The sequence below is a fragment of the Orcinus orca genome, chromosome 19 (assembly GCF_937001465.1).
Source record: "Orcinus orca chromosome 19, mOrcOrc1.1, whole genome shotgun sequence".
NCBI lineage: Eukaryota > Metazoa > Chordata > Mammalia > Artiodactyla > Delphinidae > Orcinus > Orcinus orca.
In genome coordinates this window covers 10050619-10073921 of record NC_064577.1, presented here as the reverse complement: position 1 = coordinate 10073921, position 23303 = coordinate 10050619, and the positions used below count along the sequence as shown (strand labels likewise).

Genomic DNA, 23303 nt, shown 5'->3' with positions numbered 1-23303 from the left:
CATAGCTTTGACAGGGAGAGCACCGAGCAGGACATTGCAAGCAGCCAGCGAGACCCCGTCCGCAGCACGTGGAACCAAAGAAAGGCAGGTGTAGGGGAGCGGGGCCCGGGGCAGATAAGGAAAGGCAGGTGTAGGGGAGCGGGGCCCGGGGAAGATAAGACAACTGCAGCTTGGAGAGGCGGAGGGGTTCACTAGCTCTTCCAAACCCGAGTCTCCCGCCATTTCTACTGTGCCCCAAACCAACTACATAATGAGCAGGGCCTAGTGCAAAATGAAAAGGCCCTCATTCAAAAAGCAAAAAAAAAAACCTGGGGATTCCCTGGCGGTCCAGTAGGTAGGACCCGCGTTTTCACTGCCAAGGGCACAGGTTTAATCTCGAGTCGGGAACTAAGATCCCACAAGCCATGAGGCCCAGCCAAAAACAAAAAACTGTTAAAGGTACTAAAATACAGTTTTCCCTTTGTCCTTTCCTGACCTGTCCTGGTGTTTTTTATTTGCTACTTAATGTGTGCTCCCTCGTGCACAGGGATACCTGAGGAGTGAGTGTAGACATTCACAGGTGCCCGGGGGCGCCCAGGCACATGGGCCATCAGCTACCAGAGTCCCCCTCCCGCCAGCCGCTGGACCCTGGCACCGTGCCGTGACCGAGAGCAGGAAAGCTTCCCACTGCCCGCTGCCCCGACCCCTCCGGGCAGGCAGGTGACCCCCAAGGGTACCGCAGCCTCCGCATCAAAACACTCTAGGTCCCTGGATGGGGCGGGTGAGAGGCCTGCCCTCTCTGAGTCACCCACCGAAGGCACCGCAGCTCTGCCAGCCCAGGGTGGGGACGGCTGCTCTGTACTAACACTGGGCTCCATGCCTCTGACCCCAACCATCCCGGCACCCAGGCCCCTGCTTGGGGGAGGACAGTAGTTGTCTCTGGGCAGGTGCAGGGAGGAGGAAGCTGGGTGGCAGAGGGCAGGAGAGAGGGAGGCCAAGAGCCCATCCTGGGAGGCAGGGAGGGGGTGGGAGGCGGCCCGACGCGTGAACCAAGCTCCCAGTCCCAGCACATGCTCCACTGTCCCATCGAGCGGCACTTACAAAACACAGAGCTGAAGACAAAATCATTCAGAATTGAGATCATGAAACCCCAAGCCCCAGGCCTTTCAGAGCACTGGCCACAGCCCTGACTACAGCACATACACCTCTGGTGTTTCTCTAGTACCTGCTCTGAGCCAGACCCTGGGGGAAGGGGAGGCGATGGGCCAGGTCTAGCCCATCACCTCCCTGTTCTCAGGCCAGGCCCTAGGAGCGACTCACCTAGACGGTTTACAAGATGCTGCTACCAAGCAATACTTCATTACCAGAAAGGAAATAGGATTTGTAGCCCAGGCAGGATTTCAGTGGGCAATAATGCCTGCTGGGGAAGTGGAGCTGGGTCATTAAAGCTGGGGGTAGGGGGGAAGCAGGGGTGCAGAGGTGAAAAGAAGCCAGGAGGGAATGTCACTGAGAAGCTGGAACGCAGGATTCACACCGGTGTCACGTGGGTAGAAGGAAGAATGCTGGGGAGGCCAGAGCCGGCCCCAGCAGTGCAGGCTCAGGTGTGGAAACCAGAAAGGCTGCCCCTGGGCTGCAGAGCTTGGGGTCTGCCCAGTGCTTTCCCACCTGTTAGATCACGAAGATCTCACACCTGTGCGGAGAAGGGTGCCTTCACAGAAGAGGAAGCTGAGGCTCAGAAGGATGACGTCACTTACCCAAGTTTATATCTGGTCCCTTTCAACACCCCTCACATCTCCTGGGGGCGCTTCCCATGACCTCTGCCCCCTATCGGGGGAGGGGCTTTCTAGAGCAGGGGCTTCCTGGGATGGCTCAGGCAGTGTGGGAGGCGCTTCCTGAAGTTGGGGTGGGGGTGGGGGTGGGGGGTCAGGGGCCGAGGAGTGGGGAGCAGGGGGAATGGAGAAGGGGTTGTTTGTAAGGGCTGCCGGGGAAAGGATCCAGCCCCGCCGTCCCTCACAGCCACCAGCAGGCGAGCGCGGAGGAGTCCGCAGTGAAGCCGGCTTCCTGATTAGCAGGCTCCCCGGACGCGGGTGATTAACCAGATGTGCCGCTGCTTCAGCCACTGTCTAAATGAGACCCCACTTGGCCTACGCTCTCCAGGGCCCCTGGGCCCAACAGGCTCGCCTCAGCTGAAGCTTTCTGCAAATGCAGAAGCTGCCAGCAGCTCCCGCAAACACGACAGGCTACACAGGGAGGGCAGGGCCTCCGTCGCCCACTGATCCCGCCTGTCCCAACCTCACACCCCCGCGCATCTGAGCCCCATCATTTCCTCCAAGAAGATGCTTCCATATCCCGCCCATGGTTTCCTGAGTGATTTTATATTTCCTCTTTCCAATCCCGTTCCAACAAACGGTGAGCTCCCCGAGAGCAAGAGAAGCAAAGTGTGTGGCCAAGAACAGAAACACTTTCACCAAACACCTGAAACAGGAGGATTGGGTGGCTGCTGAGGGAGCAATTCAGGCAGACGGGGCCTCGGGGAAGAAGGAATCGGGATTTCTCCTCCTGACACGCCAGAAAGGGTCTGAGCAGGCCCCGTGGAGCAGGAATGGGGGCAACTGAAGCCCTGTGATCTGCCAGGCTCTGGCCAGCCTGGTAACTCAGCCCACGCAGTGGGGCTGAGAAGGAAAGACCCGCATACTCCCCCCTGCTCAGGGTGCTCCCCACACGCTGAGCCTCTGCTGAGTTGCAAGGTCAAGATTCACCCTCATCACCTCTCACCCGGCCCATCACAACCCCCTCTACACTCATTCCCTGGTCCCTCCTATTATCTTCTGCATCGGCTTCCAGAAGGATCTCTCTAAAATGCAGCTTGTCCCTCCCGCTTAAACTGTTCTGTGGGTCCCCGGGGGCACCCCTGATGTTCAAGGCCTTCCCTTCAGCTTCCCCACTCCTACCTCTTCTCCGAGATCCCCCCACCCCCCCGGTCACCCCCCCAGCCCGATGCCTAGCCTCCCAACTCCAGTTAAGACGAACTCTGAGTAGCTACCCAAATTTCCCTGCCTTCTCACACCTCCCTCCGGACCTTTGCACCTGCTGTTCCCTCTGCCTGCTGCACCCTCACGGGTCTGTCCAGAGCCCCGAAAGGCCTCCTTCATGCCTCACATCTCAGCTCCGGCTCCGGGTCCTTCTCTGGTCCCTCTGGACCTTGTTCCCACTCTTGTTAGAGTAATTAGCTCACTGGCCTGGAGCGGCCCCACCCCCAAGTCTGGGAGCCGGTCAATTCTGAGTCCATTTCTGAGTCATCAATGTGTCCCCAGCATTGACCGGCACAGGGTCCGACACAGAGTAAGTACCAGTACGTGTGTCCTGAATGCATAAGGGAGGGAGGGAGGGAGGGAGGGAGGGCACGAATGCGTGATGAGCACCTCACTGCTTCCGGTTCAGAAAAGGAGGCAAAGCATCACCACCCAGAAAGGCACAGCTGTAAACAGACGGGTCAGCACTGCAGGGGCAGCCCACGTAAGCAGTGCCGAGCAAGAGGGAGGTGCTCTGGGAGAGGCTGGGCCAGTGGGGAGGCCCCCTGGGGAAGTGCACAGGATTACGAGAGATGGAGAGGAAATCAGGGGAAAGGCGGGGGGCGGGGGGGGGGGTGCGGGAAGCAGGCAGAGCTCAAGTGGGCTTGAGAGTCAGCAAGCAGCCCCTGGGCATTTGGCTGGGACACAGCGTGAACGGAAGGGGGAGGTATAGCCTAGAAGTCATGAATATCAGAGTAGAGATAACCTGGAGATCGCCAGATTCAGCAATGACCTCTGACAGCCCCTGTGTAGTCGTTCCAGGGCTGCTTGACTCCTGCAGGGATGGGGAACGTATTAACCCTAGACAATTATAATTGTTAGAAGGAAGGCTAGAACCAGGATGGCCTCACATGCCAGGCCGGGGGGTTTATACTTCCTTCTTTTTTTTTTTTTTTTAATTTTTATTCATTTATTTATTTACTTTTTTGGGCTGTTTTGGGTCTTCGTTGCTGCTGGCGGGCTTTCTCTAGTTGCGGTGAGCGGAGGCTACTCTTCGTTCCGGTGCGCAGGCTTCTCATTGCAGTGGCTTCTCTTGTTCTGGAGCACAGGCTCTAGGCGCGTGGGCTTCAGTAGTTGTGGCACGTGGGCTCAGTAGTTGTGGCACACGGGCTTAGTTGCTCCATGGCATGTGGGATCTTCCCGGACCAGGACTCGAACCCGTGTCCCCTGCATTGGCAGGCGGATTCTTAACCACTGTGCCACCAGGGAAGTCCCTATACTTCCTTCTGCAGCCAACAAACACCTAGTTGCCAACTCCATAGCAGAATGATATTACTGGATTTATATTTTAGAACCATCACAGTAGGATTGGATAAAGTTGGCCAACTGGCAACGAGATCCAGCCTTTTTCTCCTGTCCCATACCCCTAGAAAATGGCATTAACTATTTTGTATGAAGTAATCTTCAGTAGCATTGTAAAACAGGAAGGGATATCCTGGCAGATTAGAAATTCTGAGGTACCCTCAAAAGGCAGAAGGCAGAGAGATCTGATGGAGGGGGTAGGACTGGCTACATAGTTTGTGGGGCCCCTTGTTCAAAATGACTAAGAATTTCAAGATGGTAACAGCAGAGCATAAACTTGAGCGTGAGACTCTGCTATGCATGGAGACTCGTGTGACTGCTAAGGTCAAATGCCCATAAAACCAGGCCAGGAGAGAGGAAACCATAACCTCAACCCTGTACAGAAAGGTCTGGAGCCAAAGGTAGGGGCAGCTCAGAGGGAATGTCAGGGTCATGGGTGGAGAACACAGGAACAAAGGAAGGTTTTGCAACTGTCCGGGCTTCCATGGTAGAGAAGCCAGGTGACTGGGCTCCCCATTCACCCTGCCCACCAACTCCTGCTTGTACCAAGCAGAGGCATCTGTCCCCAGGTGTGAGAAGGGCTGAGTTTGAGGGACAGGACACCCTGCGGGGCTGAAAATACCCAAGAGGGGCAAAGCAGAAGCTAATGGCTCAAGTCACCCTGCAGCATTTCCTACCCTCCCCAATAATAAGATGACAGCAGCTTGCAGTAAATAGACATATCACATCACTCAGAGAGAGGCTAACCGCAAACACAAAGTGCAGTATGTATCCAAATATTACTAAATATATGAGGAAAACCAACAATGTGAAAGAAAGATACCAAACTCAATGCCTGAAGGAGAGTACAGGAAAACGGATCTGCGGGTTCCTTCAACCAACTTAGCATCATAATCATGAATGGCTCTCAAATTTAGCAAGCACCAGAATCTCCCAAAGGGCTAGTTAAAACACAGATTCTGAGCCGTACTGATTTCTGATTCAGTAAGTCCACAATTCATATTTCTAATTATTTATTTATTTATTTTTGGCTGCGTTGGGTCTTTGTTGCTGCGTGCGGGCTTTCTCTAGTTGCGGTGAGCAGGGGCTACTCTTCATTGCAGTGTGCAGGCTTCTCACTGCGGTGGCTTCTCTTGTTGCAGAGCACAGGCTCTAGGCGCGGGCTTCAGTAGTTGTGGCACACGGGCTCAGTAGTTGTGGCTCATGGGCTTAGTTGCTCCGTGGCATGTGGGATCTTCCTGGACGAGGGCTCGAACCCCTGTCCCCTGCATTGGCAGGAGGATTCTTAACCACTGCGCCACCAGGGAAGTCCCACACAATTCGTATTTCTGATGGTTTCCAAGTGAGGCTAATTGTGTTGGTCCAGGGACCACTCTTTAAGAATCACATATCTAGAAATAAGGGTATAAACTAGAGTCAGAGGGTGAGTGGCAGGAAGAAACAGCTCTCTGGAAAGCTCGAGGCAGAGAAGTTGATCAGGGACACCTAGGCAGTGACTGCTCCCTTTGTCTCTATGAGAATGTGGCCTTGATGACACTAAGTTTGTTTCAGAAACAAGAAGGGCCCTGATTGTAGTCTCTCTTAAGTGACAGCTCATAGACTATTAGCACAGCTTATTCTGGAAGAGATATGTAAATCCTGAGCATAAAGGATTAGTGATACGGCAAGATCCAAGTGGAATTTATCCCAGGAATGAAAGATTGTTCAATATATGAAAATCCATCAGTGTAATATGCTATATTAATACAATAAAGGACCAAAACCACATGATCATCTCAACAGATGCAGAAGAAGCATTTGGCAAAATCTAACATCCTTTCATAAAAGCTCTCAAGAAACTGGAGGGAATCTCTTCAACCACAGAAAGGACTACAACAAAAAAACCTCACAGCTAACATCATATTTAATGATGAAAAACTGAAAAGTTTTCCCCTAAGATCAGGAACAAGACAAGATGTTGGTTCTCATCATTTCTATTCAATATTATACTGGAGAGTCTAGCCAGGAAAATTAGACAATGAAAGGAAATAAAAGGCATCCAGTTTGGACAGATTGGACTCCCTCTATTTGGAGATTGTATATATAGAAAATCCTAAGGAATCCCCCCAAAATAAAACCAATAAATGAGTTCAGCAAAGTTGAGGTATACAACATCAATTTACAAAAATAAATTGTATTTCTACACACTTACAATAAACAATCTATAAATGAAATTAAGAAAACAATTTTGGCTACAATAGCATCGAAAAGAATAAAACGCTTAGGAATGGATTTAACAAAACAAGTGTAAGACTTGTACACTGAAAACTATAAAACGTCATTAAAAGAAATTAAAGAAGACCTAAATAAATGGAAAGACATTGCATGTTCATGCGTTAGAAAACTAATAATGTTAAGCTAGCAATACTTCCAAAATTGATCTGGAAGATGCAACAACAATCCCTATCAAAATCCCAGCTGGGGGCTTCCCTGGTGGCGCAGTGGTTGAGAGTCCGCCTGCCGACGCAGGGGACACAGGTTTGTGCCCCGGTCCGGGAAGATCCCACATGCTGTGGAGCGGCTGGACCCGTGAGCCATGGCCACTGAGCCTGCGTGTCCGGAGCCTGTGCTCCACAACGGGAGAGGCCACAACAGTGAGAGGTCCACGTACCGCAAAAAAAAAAAAAAAAAATCCCAGCTGGATTTTTTGCAGAAACTGATGAGCTGATTCTAAAATCCACGTGGAAATGCAAGGAACACAGAAGAGCCAAACTTGCAAGAAAAGAACGTGCAAAAAAAAAAGTTGGTGGACTCCCATTTCCTGATTTCAAACTTACTACAAGTGTACAGTAATAAAGACTCTGTGGTACTGGCACAAAGATAGACATATATATAAGTGGAACAGAACTGAATGTCCAGAAATAAACCCATATGTTTATGATTAATTGATTTTTGACAAGCGTACCAAGATAATTCAATGGAGGAAAGAATAATTTCTTTTCAGTAAATGGTACTAGTACCACTGGTTACCCACATGCAAAAGAATGAACTTGAATCCCTACCTCACAGCATATACAAAAATTAACCCGAAGTGGATCCAAGACCTAAATACAAAAGCTAAAACTATAAAACTCTTAAGAGAAAACATAGGGGTAAACCTTCATGACCTTGCATTAGGCAATGGTGTTTTAGATATGGCACCAAAAGCACACAATAAAATTAAAAATAGATAAATTGGACTTTGTAAATTTTTTAAAATTTGTGCTCCAAAGGACATGATCAAGGAACTGAAAGGACAATCTGCAGAATGGGAGAAATATTTGTAAATTATACAACTGATAAGGGTCTAGCATACAGAATATATACAGAACCCTTACAACTCAACAATAAAAAGACAACCCAATTTTTTTTTGGCTGTGCTGCACAGCGTGTGAGATCTTAGTTCCCTGACCAGCGATCGAACCCATGGCCCCCCGCAGTGGAAGCTTGGAATCCTAACCACTGAACCTGCAGGGAATTCCCAAGACAACCCAACTTTTAAAAGGGCAAAAGATTTGAATAGACATTTCTTCAAAGAAGATGAACAATGACCAATAAGCACATGAAAAGAAGCTCAACATAATTAGTCATTAGGGAGATGCAAACCAAAACCACAATTATATACCACTTCACACCCTCTAGGATGGCTAAAACCAAAAAGACAGACAATAACAGGTGTTGGCAAGAATGTAGAGAAATTTGAACCCTTATAAAGTACTGGTAGGAATGTAAAGTGGTGCAGCCACTTTGGAAAAGAGTTTGTCAGTTCTTCCAAAAGTTAAACAGTTACCATACGATACATCAATTCCACTCATAGATATATACACCCAAGAGAAAATACGTCCACACAAAAACTTGTACACAGATATTTTTGACAGCATTATTTATAGCAGTCAAAAAGCGGAAACAACCCAAATGTCCATTGACTGATGAATGGATAACCAACATGTGATATATCCATACTATAGAATATTATTCAGACACAAAGTGGAATGAAGTACTGATTCATGCTACAACATGGATGAATCTCAAAAACATTATGCTAGACAAGGACAGCAGCCACAAAAGACCACATTGTTTGACTTCATGTATATGAAATTCCAGGGGCTTGGGGATAGGAAAATGGGGATTGACTGCTCATGGGTATGGGGTGTTTTTGGGGGGAGTGACAAAAATGTTTTACAGCTAGATAATAGTGATAATTGCACAACTTCAAAAATATATTAAAACCATAAAACTGTACACTTTAAAAGGGTGAATTTTAGGGGCTTCCCTGGTGGTGCAGTGGTTGAGAGTCCGCATGCCGATGCAGGGGACACCGGTTCGTGCCCCGGTCCGGGAAGATCCCACATGCCGCGGAGCAGCTGGGCCCGTGAGCCATGGCCGCTGAGCCTGAGCGTCCGGAGCCTGTGCTCCGCAACGGGAGAGGCCACGACAGTGAGAGGCCCGCATACCGCAAAAAAAAAAAAAAAAAAAAAAAGGGTGAATTTTATGATATGTGAATTATGTCTCAATTTAAAAAAGAATTTGGCAAGACCTGCTTTACTTGGACAACGTTAATGACAGCTGTGTGTTTCCTTAGACAATTAGAACCAAGCTCGATCCTGCTCCATGTTATAATCTCACTTATGGATCTTTGGGTAATTAATCCAATCTGAAGTGTGTGTGGTCTATTCCCATCCACTTCTGACAGACCAGAAAACTGAAACTTAAAAGAACAAGGAGATAGAGACTCTAAAAAGCATGGAATGAGTCCATGACATCTGTGAATCCGTATCAGATTGTTATGAAAAAGAACCTGCCAGAGCACATGAAAATGAAAAGATGATTGTTAAAAAAAAAAAAAAGAAGAGTTGATCAGAAGAACGGAAACAGCCAAAGAAGAGAAAAGTTGGGGAGCTGTTGATGAGTTGGAACAAAGGACTACTTCCAGAACCCAGCAAGAACCAAGAAATAAGAATAGGCAGGGCAAGCTGAGACATGGTTCCAGCAACTATCTAAGTTTTGGAAGGAGAAAACATAGTGAAAGAAATACTTGAAGAAATAATCAAAAGAAAATGTCACAGTAATAAAAAAAAAAGAGGACACTAGGTTCAGACACAGCAAACAACAAAACCTCATCTGCAAACTTGGCTGTGACTTCAGAATGCAAAGAATAAAGCTTTTAAAAACTGAAAGCTTCAACAAGAGGGAAGAACAGATTACCCACACATTTGCCTCAGACTTCTCACCAACAACACCAAATGCGAGAAGGCCATGAGGAATGTCTTCAGAGATAGTTTGGAATACGATTATTCCAAAAGGTGTAAAGGCAAAATGAATACACACTGAGAAATGCAAGGGCTTGGGAAATGACTATCCCTACCTGACAGTCCCTACCTGAAAGAATTACTTGAGGAGACATTCTAATTAACAGAGGAAGTAAATCCAAGCGGAAGTCATGGAATTTAAGAAGCAGCGGTGAAAACTATACACTAAGGGCTTCCCTGGTGGCGCAGTGGTTGAGAGTCCGCCTGCCGATGCAGGGGACACGGGTTCGTGCCCCAGTCCGGGAAGATCCCATGTGCCGCGGAGCAGCTGGGCCCGTGAGCCATGGCCGCTGAGCCTGCGCGTCCAGAGCCTGTGCTCCGCAGCGGAAGAGGCTACAACAGTGAGGGGCCCGCGTATCGGATAAAAAAAAAACAAAAAAAACATACACTACAAAGGTGAACGCTGGCACTTCCCTGGCAGGCCAGTGGTTAAGACTCCACGCTTCCACTGCAGGGGGCGTGGGTTCAATCCCTGGTCTGGGAACTGAGATCCCGCAGACCAGGTTACCTAATGTAAATCATACCTCAATACACTTAACTGAGGAGGGGGAGGAGGAAAGGGGAGGGGGAAGGGTGGGAGGAGAAGAGGGAGGGGATTACAGCGTTACAGTCAAGATCAAATAAGAAAGCCTGGATCACTCTTACCACTCAGCATCTATCTGGAGATCCTGTGCAATGCAATTTAATAAGAAAAATAAGTAAGCTGGGTAAATATTGGCAAGGATATAACTGTTGAGATTTGTAAACAATGTGACACTCTACCGAAATAAACCCAAGAGATTAACTGACAAACTATTAGAAAATAAGAAAATTCAGCCAAGTGGCAGGAATTCAAGACACAAAGATTTCAAATACACAGCAGACAAGTAATTTATATCCAAAATACAGGGAAAGAGCTCCTAAAAACCAAGAAGAAAAAGACAATTCAGTAGAAATGAACAAAAAGCATGATTAAGAAACTCAGAGAAAAAGAAAATGGACTTGGGCAACACATTTATGGAAAGATGATTGCTCTCACTAGCAGTCAAGTCAGGACAAAGCAAAACAAGAAAATGTCTTCATCCGTCAAGTTGATGATATCAAGTCTGGTGACACTGTGGGGAAATGGCTCACCTAATCCACAGCTGGTGTGGATATAAATTTGCACAATCTTTTTGGAAAACTGTTTAGCAGTATCTATTACGAGTTTCAATGCTTATACTCTTAACCCATGTATCATTGTTTTAATGATGAAAAATTCCAATGTTTATCACTACACAGTGGTTAGATAAATTATGGTACATCTATTATAGAGAATACTATAGTACAGGTAAAAATAATGAGTCAAATCTATAAATACTCACAGGAAAAGCTCTCCTAGATCTACTATTAAATGGAAAAAATAAGTTAAATTGCAACAATGACATCTAATATCTATCTCTAGAGAGATACCCTCCACGTTGATATACTCTGAAGTGAGGTCTGCAATTGAAGAAGTAGATAAGGAAGACTGGTTTATTTGTACTGATTGTTTATTTGTATTGTTTATTTACAACAAGAATATATTCAAGTGGGAATTCCCTGGCGGTCCAGTGGTTAGGACTCTGCGCTTTCACTGCCGAAGGCACGGGTTCAATCCCTGGTCAGGCAACTAAGATCCCATACGCCACAAGCCGTGGCCAAAGAAACAGAGGAAGAATGTATTCAGGAACTAATATGGTTATCTGTACACCAATGTTCATAGCACCATTATTCACAACAGCTAGAGGGTGAAAACACGTCCATCGATAGATGAATGGATAAACAACACACGGTAGATACATGCAATGGAATTGTCCCATGTAACGACATGAATGGCCCCTGAAGACATGCTAAGTGAAACAAACCAGACGTGAAAAGACAAATCCTGCTTGATTCTACTTGTACGAGGCGCCTAGAGTGGCCAAATTCACAGGAACAGAAGGTAGAACGGCAGCTCCCGGGGGCCGGGGGAGGGGGGGATGGGGAGTTATTGCTTAATGGGGACAGAGTTTCAGTTTGAGAGGATGAAAAAGTTCTGGAGCTTCTTCATCCTGGTGGTGATGACGGCACAACAGTGTGACTATATTAATGCCACTAAGCTGTACGCTTGAAAATGGCTAAAATGGTAAGTTTTATGTATTTTACCACATTTTTTTAAAACACTAAATAAAAATAACAAGACAAGCAATTGTAAAAATAATCATAAGGTGGACTGAGCTGATGCCAAAGGATCCCTTTCCATGAAAATACTGGGCAATAGGGACTTCCCTGGTGGCGCAGTGAGTAACACTCCGCGCTCCCAGTGCAGGGGGTCCGGGTTCAATCCCTGGTCAGGGAACTAGATCCCACATGCACGCCGCAACTAAGAGTCCGCATGCCACAATTAAGGAGCCCGCCCACCACAACTAAGACCTGGTGCAACCAAATAAATAAGTAAATATTAAAAAAAAAATACTGGACAATACATATCCAAAAAAAAAGTAAATATGTAACCGAGCTCAAAATAAAGAATGGATAATATACAAGTGCCAGAAACAAAGAGGGAACTACAATCCAGACACAAAAGCAGAAGCTAATGTAGAGAAGAGCCCTGGAAGACTCAGATGGATAAAGGCTCCAGGGCTAGAGGCTGAGAACAGTATTGCTGTTAACTCCACAGACTTGGCCTCAGCCTGTGGAAGGTGAGGAGCTAGAGCAGCGCCTCCTGTGTAGTAGGGATCCGTGAAGGGCTGCTCCACCCATAAAGAAACATTAAAAAAAAAAAAAAAGGGCTTCCCTGGTGGCACAGTGGTTGAGAGTCCGCCTGCCGATGCAGGGGACACGGGTTCGTGCCCCGGTCCGGGAAGATCCCACATGCCGCGGCGCGGCTGGGCCTGTGAGCCATGGCCGCTGAGCTTGTGCGTCTGGAGCCTGTGCTCCGCAATGGGAGAGGCCACAACAGTGAGAGGCCCGCATAAAAAAAAAAAAAAAAAAAAAAAGTCTTCTGGGGAAGCAGCCAAAAAACCATTCATAGACAGTGGGAAAGAAAAAAGTCACACATGCGTAATTAAAACCCTAAGCCCTTGCCACCTATGGGTGTGGGGTCTAAATTTACACCACTCAAGGAGAATGGAACCGCAAAGCTGTAAATTTAGCATATAAAATGTCCACGGTTAGTGAAACACTCAGGCCCAGCAGAGACACAAGACCAATCACTAGAAGGACGTTTTCAAGACCTGGGGGACACAAGATTCCCATAGAAAAGAAAAGGGTGGGGTATTGACCAAGATGAGTTCACAATAGAAAATGAAGAAACGGGCTTCCCTGGTGGCGCAGTGGTTGGGAGTCCACCTGCCGATGCAGGGGACACGGGTTCATGCCCCGGTCCAGGAGGATCCCACATGCCGCGGAGCGGCTGGGCCCATGAGCCATGGCCGCTGAGCCTGCGCGTCCAGAGCCTGTGTTCCACAACGGGAGAGGCCACAAGAGTGAGAGGCCCACGTACCGCAAAAAAAAAAAAAAAAAAAAATGAAGAAACAAAACCCACGAGGTACAGGTAGCATGTGCGCAGGTACACACACATGCACACACACATACCAGAATTAGCGCCCTCAAGAACTGGAGATACCAGAGCAGCCTGAACGTACCTATGCAACACAGGCTCCAAATGACTGAGATTCAAGATGGGCCATAGAACATAATTAAGGTTCAGAAGGAAGAAGCTCAGCTCCATTTGGAACTTGCAGAGCATTAAGTGGTTTTGAGATGTCCAGGTAGAGGCAAGTAGGAGCCTCCTGAGAATATGAGTCTGGAGCCCAGGGGGTAGGTCTTGGCTAGAGATGAACTTGGGGGTCATCACCAGGGGTAGCTGTGATTGAACCATGGCGGGGCCTGTCTCTGCAGTGAGCCCTGCGTTTAAGGGCAGGAGTATGGAAGGAGGCAGGGGTAGAGCTCGATCTATAACACCAATTTTGATTGCAGCCTTTTCCAGAAAGTGTTTTTAGAACTTCCTCTCCCCAAAAGAGTCCCCAGAGGCTCTCTCCTCAGGCCCCTGACTCAGCCTGTCTTATTGCCCTGTAGCTGTGGCCATGATCCTCTTCCTGTCTGCTGTGAGCTCCTACAGAGGTAACAAGGCCAGCCCGCTTGTCTTTATTTCCCCACCATCCTGGGTTGAGCCCACGTCTCGGCTCCAGAAGTGGCTGCTGGAATGAATGAAGTCGGCGTGTGTGTTCTGCCATGTTGTGGGAATTCACATCATGAATCCACAGGGGAATGGGACTCAGAAGGAGCCAGACACATGGCTGGTTTCCTCTTCCTCACCCCTCCTTCTCTCTCTCTCCCTCTTGCTCCCCATTTCATACTGGGAGGAAACAGCATCAATTCTTGGACTCAGGCAAGCCACTGCCCCTAATCCAACCTCTCATGAGCTCCATGATGCATTTGTTAGAACTGTGTTTGTGAAAGATCTTTCACTCTTCTTTCCCCCTTCCCACGTTATAATGACCAGGCACTGAAGGCACTTTGCAAGTATCAGCTCATTTAATGTGTGCAATCTGTGTGCTAGCCCCATTCTGCAGATGAAGAAACTGAGGCTCTGAGAGGCGATGTGACTTTCCTGGCCACAAAGCCACGGGGTGGCAGGGCCAAGGTTCAAACCCAGACCTCTTAGATTCCAAAGCTACGGTTTCAGCCTTGCCCATCGACCTCCATCTGCCTCCTCCTCCCCTGCCCTCCCAGCTCACACTGCTTCTCACTCACCTCCTCCTTAGCTCACACTGTGTCTGAGTCACACATTCCTTGGCAGACAAGCGCGGGTTGGGATGGGAGGGGATGGCCAGATGGGTGGTGAGTACAAGTCTCGGTTTGTCTTTTCATCACTCCAAGCATTGTCCCAGGGAAGCACTTGGAGTCCATGACCCCTTCTGGGCCCCCTCCGGGTTCCTGGGGTGAAGGAAAGAGTAGACAAAGGGTCCATCTGCAAATGAGTAGCAGGGAAGACTGGGAAATTTCCTCTGGACTGGTCTTGGGTACCAGACTCAGAGCCCACTCGTTCTGTGAATGTGACAGTGGCCCAGGAGGGCCTTGCCGTTAAGACTCTGGGTTGCTCGGACTTGACTCTGCCGGGGCTCAGAACTGTGCTGAGCCTTGGTCCAATTTGGGAAGCAAAGCCCTGGTCTGGGAATCAGGAGACTGAAGGTCTAAGTGTGATGCTGCCCCCAACTTGGAGGACCTTGGGCAAGATGCAGCTCTTCTGAGCCTTGGGTGCTTCGTTTGTAAAATGGAACAGTCATCCCAGGCCTGTCCATCTCTCAGGATGGGCAAGCTGGTATGGGGCGGGCTCTGAACCAAGGAGGCCGGGATGGGGGAGGGTAAGAAAAGGAACAGATGCTGGGCTGAGACAGCTACCGCCAAGATGGTCAACACCAAAATGGTCATTCTCTTGGGCTAGGCCAGGACTGTCTCACTGAGCGTCTCCTGATAGGTAGCCTGGCCCAGACCATGACAGGAAAGATGGGGCCAAGAGAGGAAGGAAAAGAGGAGATGGGAAGGAGGGGAAGTAGGAGGAGTGATATATTGGGTGGGGACGAGGGACAGAAAAAGCTAACAGAAGCAGAGGCACCCTGGGTCCTGGATAGGGTTCTAGCCCCAGCTCTGCTTCTCCCTCCTGTGTGACCTTAGTCAACTACAGCCCCTCTCTGAGCCTCAGGTTCCCCATATGCCATCTCACATTTTATAAGCTCCTTGGTTCCATCCTCCACTTGCCTTGTGAAGCCTGGGTCCATAGGTTCATTGTCAAGAATGCTTCCTTGAGACCCCCTCTCTTGCCTCCTTCTAAAATTCCTGCCTCTCCCCTCTGGGCCCAACAACCCTCAGTTTAAGGGTTGACCCCTTTATGTTTTGACTTACACTCTGTGACACATCACAAGGCAGAAGCCTCAGCTAAATCACCTTTGGCCCCTCCTACCAAGCACTTATACATAGTAGATGCTCAACGAACATTCTGTCCATAACATGAAATGGTCAGATGGACAGAAGGATGGATGCCTAGAAGAATATGCCTGCTTTGTCTGCTGATTAAGCCCCTGGTCAAAACTCCCCTCCTTAAAAAGCCTCTGGACGAATCCCCAGCCATAACCTTCTTCAACAATTCGACCAAAGGAAGTTACAACCCCAACTGCTGCCCCTCTCCCCTGCCCATTCCCAAAGGCTTTCCAGTTGCTACCCTACATTAACTAGCAGATTCCAAGGAGCTTGGACCCTGCCGCCTGCCCTTAATTACCCATGCTCCTGGGTGGTCATCCAATGAACACAGGAAGCTCTGTTGAAGTATCCTAGAGTTTTTCTGCCACAGAAAACCCTGCAGAAGTCCCCACGAGGATTCCTGCAGGTCATAGAATTCAGGGGTTGTAGGCGAAGTGCCCAGACAGATAGATGACTCTTCGTAGAAAACCCAGGTTCTAGCCCCAAATTGCCGTCATTTCAAACTGCGCACTGTCCGCAACACACACATGTAGACACCCAGCCAGGAGAGAAGCAGAACCTTACCTTGATGCTCCTCCAGTTTCCCCATGGTCTCGATCTGCTCCACCAGGTCATTTGAATTCCACTGGCTCATCCCAATGAGGATGGCGTTCTTCCCTTCGGCCACCTCCTCTGTGGAAAGAAGTAAAGATGGGCATGAGTCGGCAGGGCTGTGTAGAGGTAGCCCTGACAGGAGCCTATGTCTCAGGGAGTATTTATTTCTTCCTTTGAGTTGAGGAAGATGTCAACTATTGAAGGTGTCTATAGTTACAGACAGGTATAAGACATCCAGGAATTTTTCATTGCAAGAAGGCATTGTTGTTGTACCCTACTGGGTTTCCACATGTTACAGCAAAAAAAAGTAACAAGGGAACAGTCATGAGAGAGGCTGAACACTCACAGAAGGCTCCATTCCTAGCACTCAGAGTGGTATTTCTTGAAAGGCAGTGTGTTTGGGAAGAAAAAGTAAAGCCTTACCACTAGGTGGCAGTTTTTCTTTGGGTGAGTTACTTGGCTTCTCTGCGCCTCAGTTTTCCTATCAGTAAAATGGGACTGGCAATGTCTAATCATAACGTTGTTGTAAGGATTAAAGGAGAGATAATGAATATAAAGACCTTGGTGCACAGGGGGTGCTTACAGATGGGAGACATTAAGGTTACTTCTTCACATGAGGAGTGAGTTGCCATCCTTGTTTGAGCAGATCAGGATTTGAGTGGTGTAGGAGCGGCTCTGGAGTAACTGAGAGAGCAGAAGACTTCTGCCTCTAAGCAAGCCTTAAGCTATATGGAACCCTTAACCCACATCTCAACGTTATGAACCTCTTAATGCTTCCATTCTCCCTTTAGTCCTCCCCTCAACCCTGTCTCTATCCTTGCCCTTTCCCAGTCTGAGCTCAGAGGAATTGGTGAGGTCATATTCCCTAACACACTGAACACAAGCCCCTGGGTCCCACACATCAATTACATATATCTGGTGCAGTCCCTCATCCCTGAAAGGGACATTTCCTCAAGAACAAACCCACAGGAATGCCCCCTCTCTCTCTTTAAAGAGACAGGCCTTCCTGGTGAAGACCTTTGTGCCTTTTCTCATAGAGCAGACATTAAAGGGTCATGAGGAGAATTCTTAAGCTCATCGTAACCAAGAACAAAGAGATAAGACCCATTTCACTGCCAAAGAACTTCACAGAGCACATGGAACCAATATGGTGAATCTAAAGCTTGGGGATCTGTCCAGAGTTCTGAACCACTGAAGCTCAGTCATCCAGACCCCATTTCTGGCTGGGACACCTCCTCCTGCCTTATTTGATTATTTTATGTGATCTACTTAACACCACTTACCAAATCTTAGTATGCACTGAGGTCATTAGAAGTGTTTTACAAACACAAATTTATTTAATTCTCATAACAATTCTAAAAAAGTACAATTATTATTATCTCCATTTTATAGACAAGGAGACTGAAGCATGGAATAGTTCAGTACCTTGCCGAAGGTCACTGGCTAGAGCCAGGATTTAAACCCAGATATACTATTTCAAGAGTCCTAAAATCCTGCCCTCCTGATGGCCTGCCTGTCCTGGACATCCTGTATTGGCTGCCCAAGCACCACACGCCACCAGACAATTTCCTGAACCCGGGGTGTTCCATCTGGGCACGGTTTACACCTCTAGGCAGCATCATGCTCTGGGCAGAGCCCTGACTGAGTTCCAGTCCTGAGGTGCTACATGTGAGCCTGTACCTTTACAGATGTCCCTCAGCTGTTCCTCTTCTCTTATTGCTTCCGTGGGAATAACAGCTCTGGTTCCACAACTCTTTCTAGCAAACTTTCATGAGGACGACTGACATAGTAAACTTGAAAAGGCTACACAAGCCAGAATGCTGTAAACAAGTATCAGGTAGTACTATTCTTGGGGAAGCAGGGTCACCAGGGGGTTAAGAGCTCCATTCTGGCGTTAGATCGACTCTTTTCAATCCCGGATGCACCATCTGCTAGCTGTCCGACCTTGGACAGTAACTTATGTTTTATGAGCCTCCATTTCCTCATCTATAAAAGGACATCACAGTAATGCCCACGTCCTAGAATTGCTGTGAGGATTCAATCAGATGATGAGACAATGAAGGTAAAGTGTGTACAAGCACGACTAGCACACGGCGGGAGCACAGATGTGCATAACAGCACAGGAAGATGATGGTACCACCATTACCACCACCACCAGAGCACGTGGAGCTATGCCCCAGTTCCAGCTATGCTGCTGCGTACCCCGACGTCATTTTGTCCCAGCTTCGGAGCGGGGTCGTCAGGGTCAGCCTGCAGCCCACCTTGAGTGCCTATGTCTCCTGGCTCAGCTACCCAAGCGTGCAGTTTTCTGCTTGTTCATTTAACATTCATTCTGCAACGGAGGGCTTCCTGAGCAGCTGCTGTATGCAGTGTGAGACACGACCTCCATCCTGTAGGAATTCAGCTTTGTGAAAAACACAGCGGGAAACTGCCACAGTCAGGTGAGTGAGCTGGGGCTCCTGGTCCAGCACTGGGTAGACAGCAGGTGCTTGCACGTCCTAGATCCTGGCTCTTCTATAATGCGTGAGCCCCATCTCACGGTGATGTGAGGCTATCGGAACCCCGAGAGGCTTCAGCATCTTTTCCCTCTTCCTTGTATCCGCATGACCCCCCTCCATCCTTCCCTCTCGGCCTTCTGTCTCTCTCTCTAGGAAACGTATCTCCTCTCAGACTCTCCCCGTGTTCCTCCCTGCTTGATGTCCATCCCTGACCCAGGTCCCTTTCCACTGATCTCTGTCCCTCTGGGTCCTGGGGTTTCTCTGTCTCAGGCTCTCTGCCGTGTCTGTCCCTCTCTCTGGGCCTCGATCACGATTACTCTTTGCTCTCGCTCTGTCTTTATCCCAGAACCTGTCTCTCTCCTCTCTCTGGGTGGACGCGTCTCTTTCTTGATCTCTTCTCTGGGTTTCTCTGGGTGCCTGCCCCTCGGAGCTTTCCACCTCTGCAGCCCTTCTTGGTGTCTCTGATCTCTCTCTCTCCTGGGTCACTGTCTCTCTTTCAACTCTCTTGGTGTGGCTCTCTTGGTGTCTCTCTTGGTGTGTCTGTGTGTGTGTGGGTATGTGTCCCTCTCTCCCGTCCTCTCTGAGTCTCTCTTGCTCTCTTTCCCTCTCTGCTTTCTCGTATTTTCCCTGGCTTCCTTGCACTCTCTGCTGCTCCCCCCACCCCCCGCCCCAGGCTTCAGCCTGCCTGTCTCTCCAGCCGCTCCCTGGCCCCCCACCTCACAGACGAGATTTCTCTCCTTCTCTGGGCCGCTCCTCTGCCCCTGCGCTCAGTACTCAGCCTTAGATCTTCACCCTGGCAACAATGGGCTTGTCCCCTGAGTGGCAGCAAGAAACACACACACACACACACACACACACACACACACACACACACACACACACACACACGCATGGAAGCAGCAGCTGAGAAATCTCCTTTTGGAGTCACTCAGGACAACCAGGGAGACACGCGCCTCAGCTCTGAGCCTCCGCTCCGTTTCCCCTCACTGTAGTTGGAGACTCCCAGTGGAGGCCAAAGGCCACGAAGGGCTTTATCTGAATAAACGTCCTGGTTATTGACCTTGCTTTTCGACTCCTGGTGACTGTTCCCTATGTGCCAATGCTCAACCCCGGTGACCCCTGGTGCGGACAGAGTTGTTGCATCTACTTCGACCCCCCTGAGCCCCAGTCCCTGCCCATTCTAGGTGCCAGGCTCAGCCTCACCCACCAGTACCACGCCCCTGGCCTTGACCTCAGACTGACTCCGACCCGGAACAAAACCTGGATACAGCGAAAGCCTTTCTTCCTACCCTGGGGCCTCTGTGTCTGCTGGACCCACAGGACTTCAAAGCGGGGAACCTCCTTGTCCCGTGCTAGGCAGGCTTCACCTGCAGCTCATGGAGCTGAGGGCTCGGTCACCTTCGGCCATCAGCCGGTCCAGGTCCCTCCAGCACTCCTTGCCTGAGGCCAACAGGCCAGTCTCTCCACGGACCAGATATGCGCTGCTCTGGGGCCTCTGGGACACAAGATTGCTAACCTCCCCGACTGGGGACCGCTCGCTCCATGCCCCACCTACGGCCGTACCACCACCCTCTCTTCATCACAAGGGGGTCCCCACTCAGCCCATTCCCAGAAGCCTTTGGGGCAGCTCCTTGGCATTTGCTTCTCTACGTCCCCTCCCCCAATGAGAGGGAGGGTCAGGGGTCAGCGACACACCTGTGCTTTGCTTCTCTGAGGGCTCCTTTGCCCAGTTTCCCAAAGCGACATCCTCCACTCCAGCCACGAGACAAAGCCTGTACCCCTGCTGTGCTCCAGAGGGGGGACCCGGGGCCCAGAGGCTCAAGACTCGCCTGAGGTCAGACAGTAGCTAGTCACTGCCCCAGCCCTGAGGAAAACCTGGCTGCTCTGACCCCAGACGACCTGCGCCACTTCCCTCTACGCTCAGAGATCCTGAGTTCTGAGCCTCTGGTGCAGGAGCAGGGGCACACAGGGCCACTCCAGAGCCTGGGCAGGAAGCACGTCCAGAGGCTACTGGGCCGGGTCTGCCCTCCCGCACAGCGCTGAGCAGGCGTCCCCTCGCTCACTCTGGCCACACCAGCCTTCCTATGCACTCCTCCCGTAAAAGCTTCGCACTGGCTGTTCCCACCGTCCACAACACTATTCCCGCAGACCCTCACCTGGCTCATGTCTTGCGATTCAGCTCTCAGGTCAAGGCCACACCCGCTGGGGGCCTCCCAATTGCCCAGCCACTCTTACCACAGTCCCTTATGTTATACTGGGGGGGGAGTGCCTCCATTTCTTTTTTAACGGCATTACTAAAGCTATAACTGACATTCAATAAACTACACATATTTAAAATGTACAATTTGGGAGTTCCCTGGCGGTCCGGTGGTTGGCCTCCGCGCTCTCACTGCCGAGGGCCCGGGTTCAATCCCCGGTCACGGAACTGAGATCCTGCAAGCTGCGCAGTGCGGCCAAAAAAAAAAATACAATTTTTTTTTAATTTTTAAAAAGTACAATTTGATAAGTTTTGACATAGGTGCACACCCAGGAAGCCATCACCCTAATCAAGATAGTGGACTATATCCATCCACCCAGAAGTCTTCTCCTGTCCCTTTTGATCCCTCCTCCCCACCTCCAGGCAACCACTGATCTGCTCCTGTTGCCATAGACTCGTTTGCATTTTCTAGAGTTTTCTATAAATGGAATCATAATATGCACTCTTTCTCAGTCTGACTCTTTTTCACTCAGCACAGTTATTTTGAGATTCATCCGTATTGTTGTGTGTATCAGTTCATTCCTTCTTATTGCCAAGCGGCATTTCATGAATACTGAATATATGAATGTACCGCAATGTGTTTATTCATTTACCCATTGATGTACGTTTGGGTTGTTTTCACTTTGGGGCGATCATAAATGAAGCTGCTATAAACATTCAGGTACATGTCTTTAGGTGGACATATGTTTGCTTACCTCTTGTGTAGATACCTAGGAGTGGAAAGGTAGTTATAACTATGATAAACTGTCTAAGGAGCTGCAGTCTGTCTTCCGAAATGGCTGCCCCATTGTCCGCTCCCACCAAGCAGACTTTCAAAGTCCCAATTCCTCCTCCTCCTGGTCAGTTGTCTCAATGAGTCATTCTAATAAGTGTGAGGCAGTACCTCATTGTGGCTTCAGTTTACCTTTTCCTAATAACTAACGACGCTGAGCGTATTTTCATCTTTCACCTTTCATTTATCTACCTTCTTGGGTGAGCTGTCTGTTCCTCTGCATTATTTTATTTATGGAAACTATCAATAGAGCTCGCTTGCTTGGACGTTGTCTTCCCACCCATCACCACTAAACCGTAAGCTCCATGGGGGCCACGACAGTGTCCACTTGCCCTGCATCCCCTACACCTGGAATAGGGGGATGGACAGATACCCAATAAATACTTGAGAGAGTAAATAAATGACTCTGAATTCTAGCCCCTGCTCTGCCTGACCCTCTGTGGGACCCTGAACAAGTTTCCCAGTTCTTTGGCCTCAGTTTTCCAGCCTGTAAAATGAGGTCAGGGTGTTGAACTCAAACACCTTGAGGGCCCCCTAGCTCTGACATGGGTTTGAGGCATGTCCCCTCTTGGCCACCATGGGTTTCCCTCACTCTGCACTCCAACCTTGCTAGACTGTGGCTCCCCAGATACCCTCTGACTGTATTGACAGGATGGGGAGTGGTGCTTCTTCTGGGTCTGGGAGCCTGGACCCCACTACCCATCCTGCAGCATCCAATCACGGGTACCAGCCGCCCTGAGGCCCCATGCCTGCTGCCACAGCCCAGGGAGCTGGCATCCTGCCCAGGGGATTGTTATGGTCCCGGATAGCTCCATACTCCTCCCTGACTTCCCCCCAGTCCCTCCCAGGCCTTACATACACAACCAGAGCCCCCAGAGCCTAAGAGTCTTCCTCTGCTACTAGACCATGAGCCATGAAGGTCTCTTGTCCCACCAGGTAAACCCTAGTGCTGGACAAGTGGGATGGAGCTTAAGGAAGAAAGGGAGGGAGGAGGGCCCCATTTTCGGTAATAAGTCGAAGAAAAAGGCCTGACCTGGGCTCCAGCCCCTCTGCCCCCACCTTGCTGTGTGAGCCTGAGAGGTCCCTTCCATGCTCTGGCCTCTGCTCCTGACAGTGTGGCTCCACCACGGCTGGAGGTGGAACTGCAGAGGCAGCAGGTTGCAGGTGGGGACAGAGATCACACCCAGGCCAGGGTCAGGGCTCAGCCTGGGCTGGAGAACAGAGGCAGGGAGGTGACCCTTCAGAGCATGCCCAGAAAGCCGGACACTCATGGCCTGGCCCCAGATGCTGAGAAAGCCCTTGGGAGCAGAGAAGGAGGATGGCTTTACCTTTTACTGCCCTGAGTGGAGGAAATATGCAAAAGCCTTGTCCAGGGAGACCACAGGGAACAGACAGGAGGTGAGGAGTTGGCAACGCAGAACCAAAGAGGTTCCAGCAGCAGGTGGGCGGATCCTGGGGCTGAGAGCTACAGATGCTCTGGGAGAGGTGACATAGGAAAGGTTCAGAGACATGAGGTTCAGCGGTCTGGTAGGGAGTGCTGAG

At 49.6% G+C, this 23303-nt stretch overlaps 1 protein-coding gene across 1 annotated transcript in view; it reads right to left on the bottom strand.

Moving 5' to 3' along the window:
- Positions 1 to 23303, bottom strand: part of PITPNM3 (PITPNM family member 3) — a 91476-nt gene that overhangs the window by 48326 nt on the left and 19847 nt on the right. Inside the window, exon 3 of the mRNA XM_004267011.3 lies at positions 16205 to 16312. Coding sequence (XP_004267059.1) covers positions 16205 to 16312 — 108 coding nt within the window. The remainder of the gene's footprint in view (positions 1 to 16204; positions 16313 to 23303) is intronic.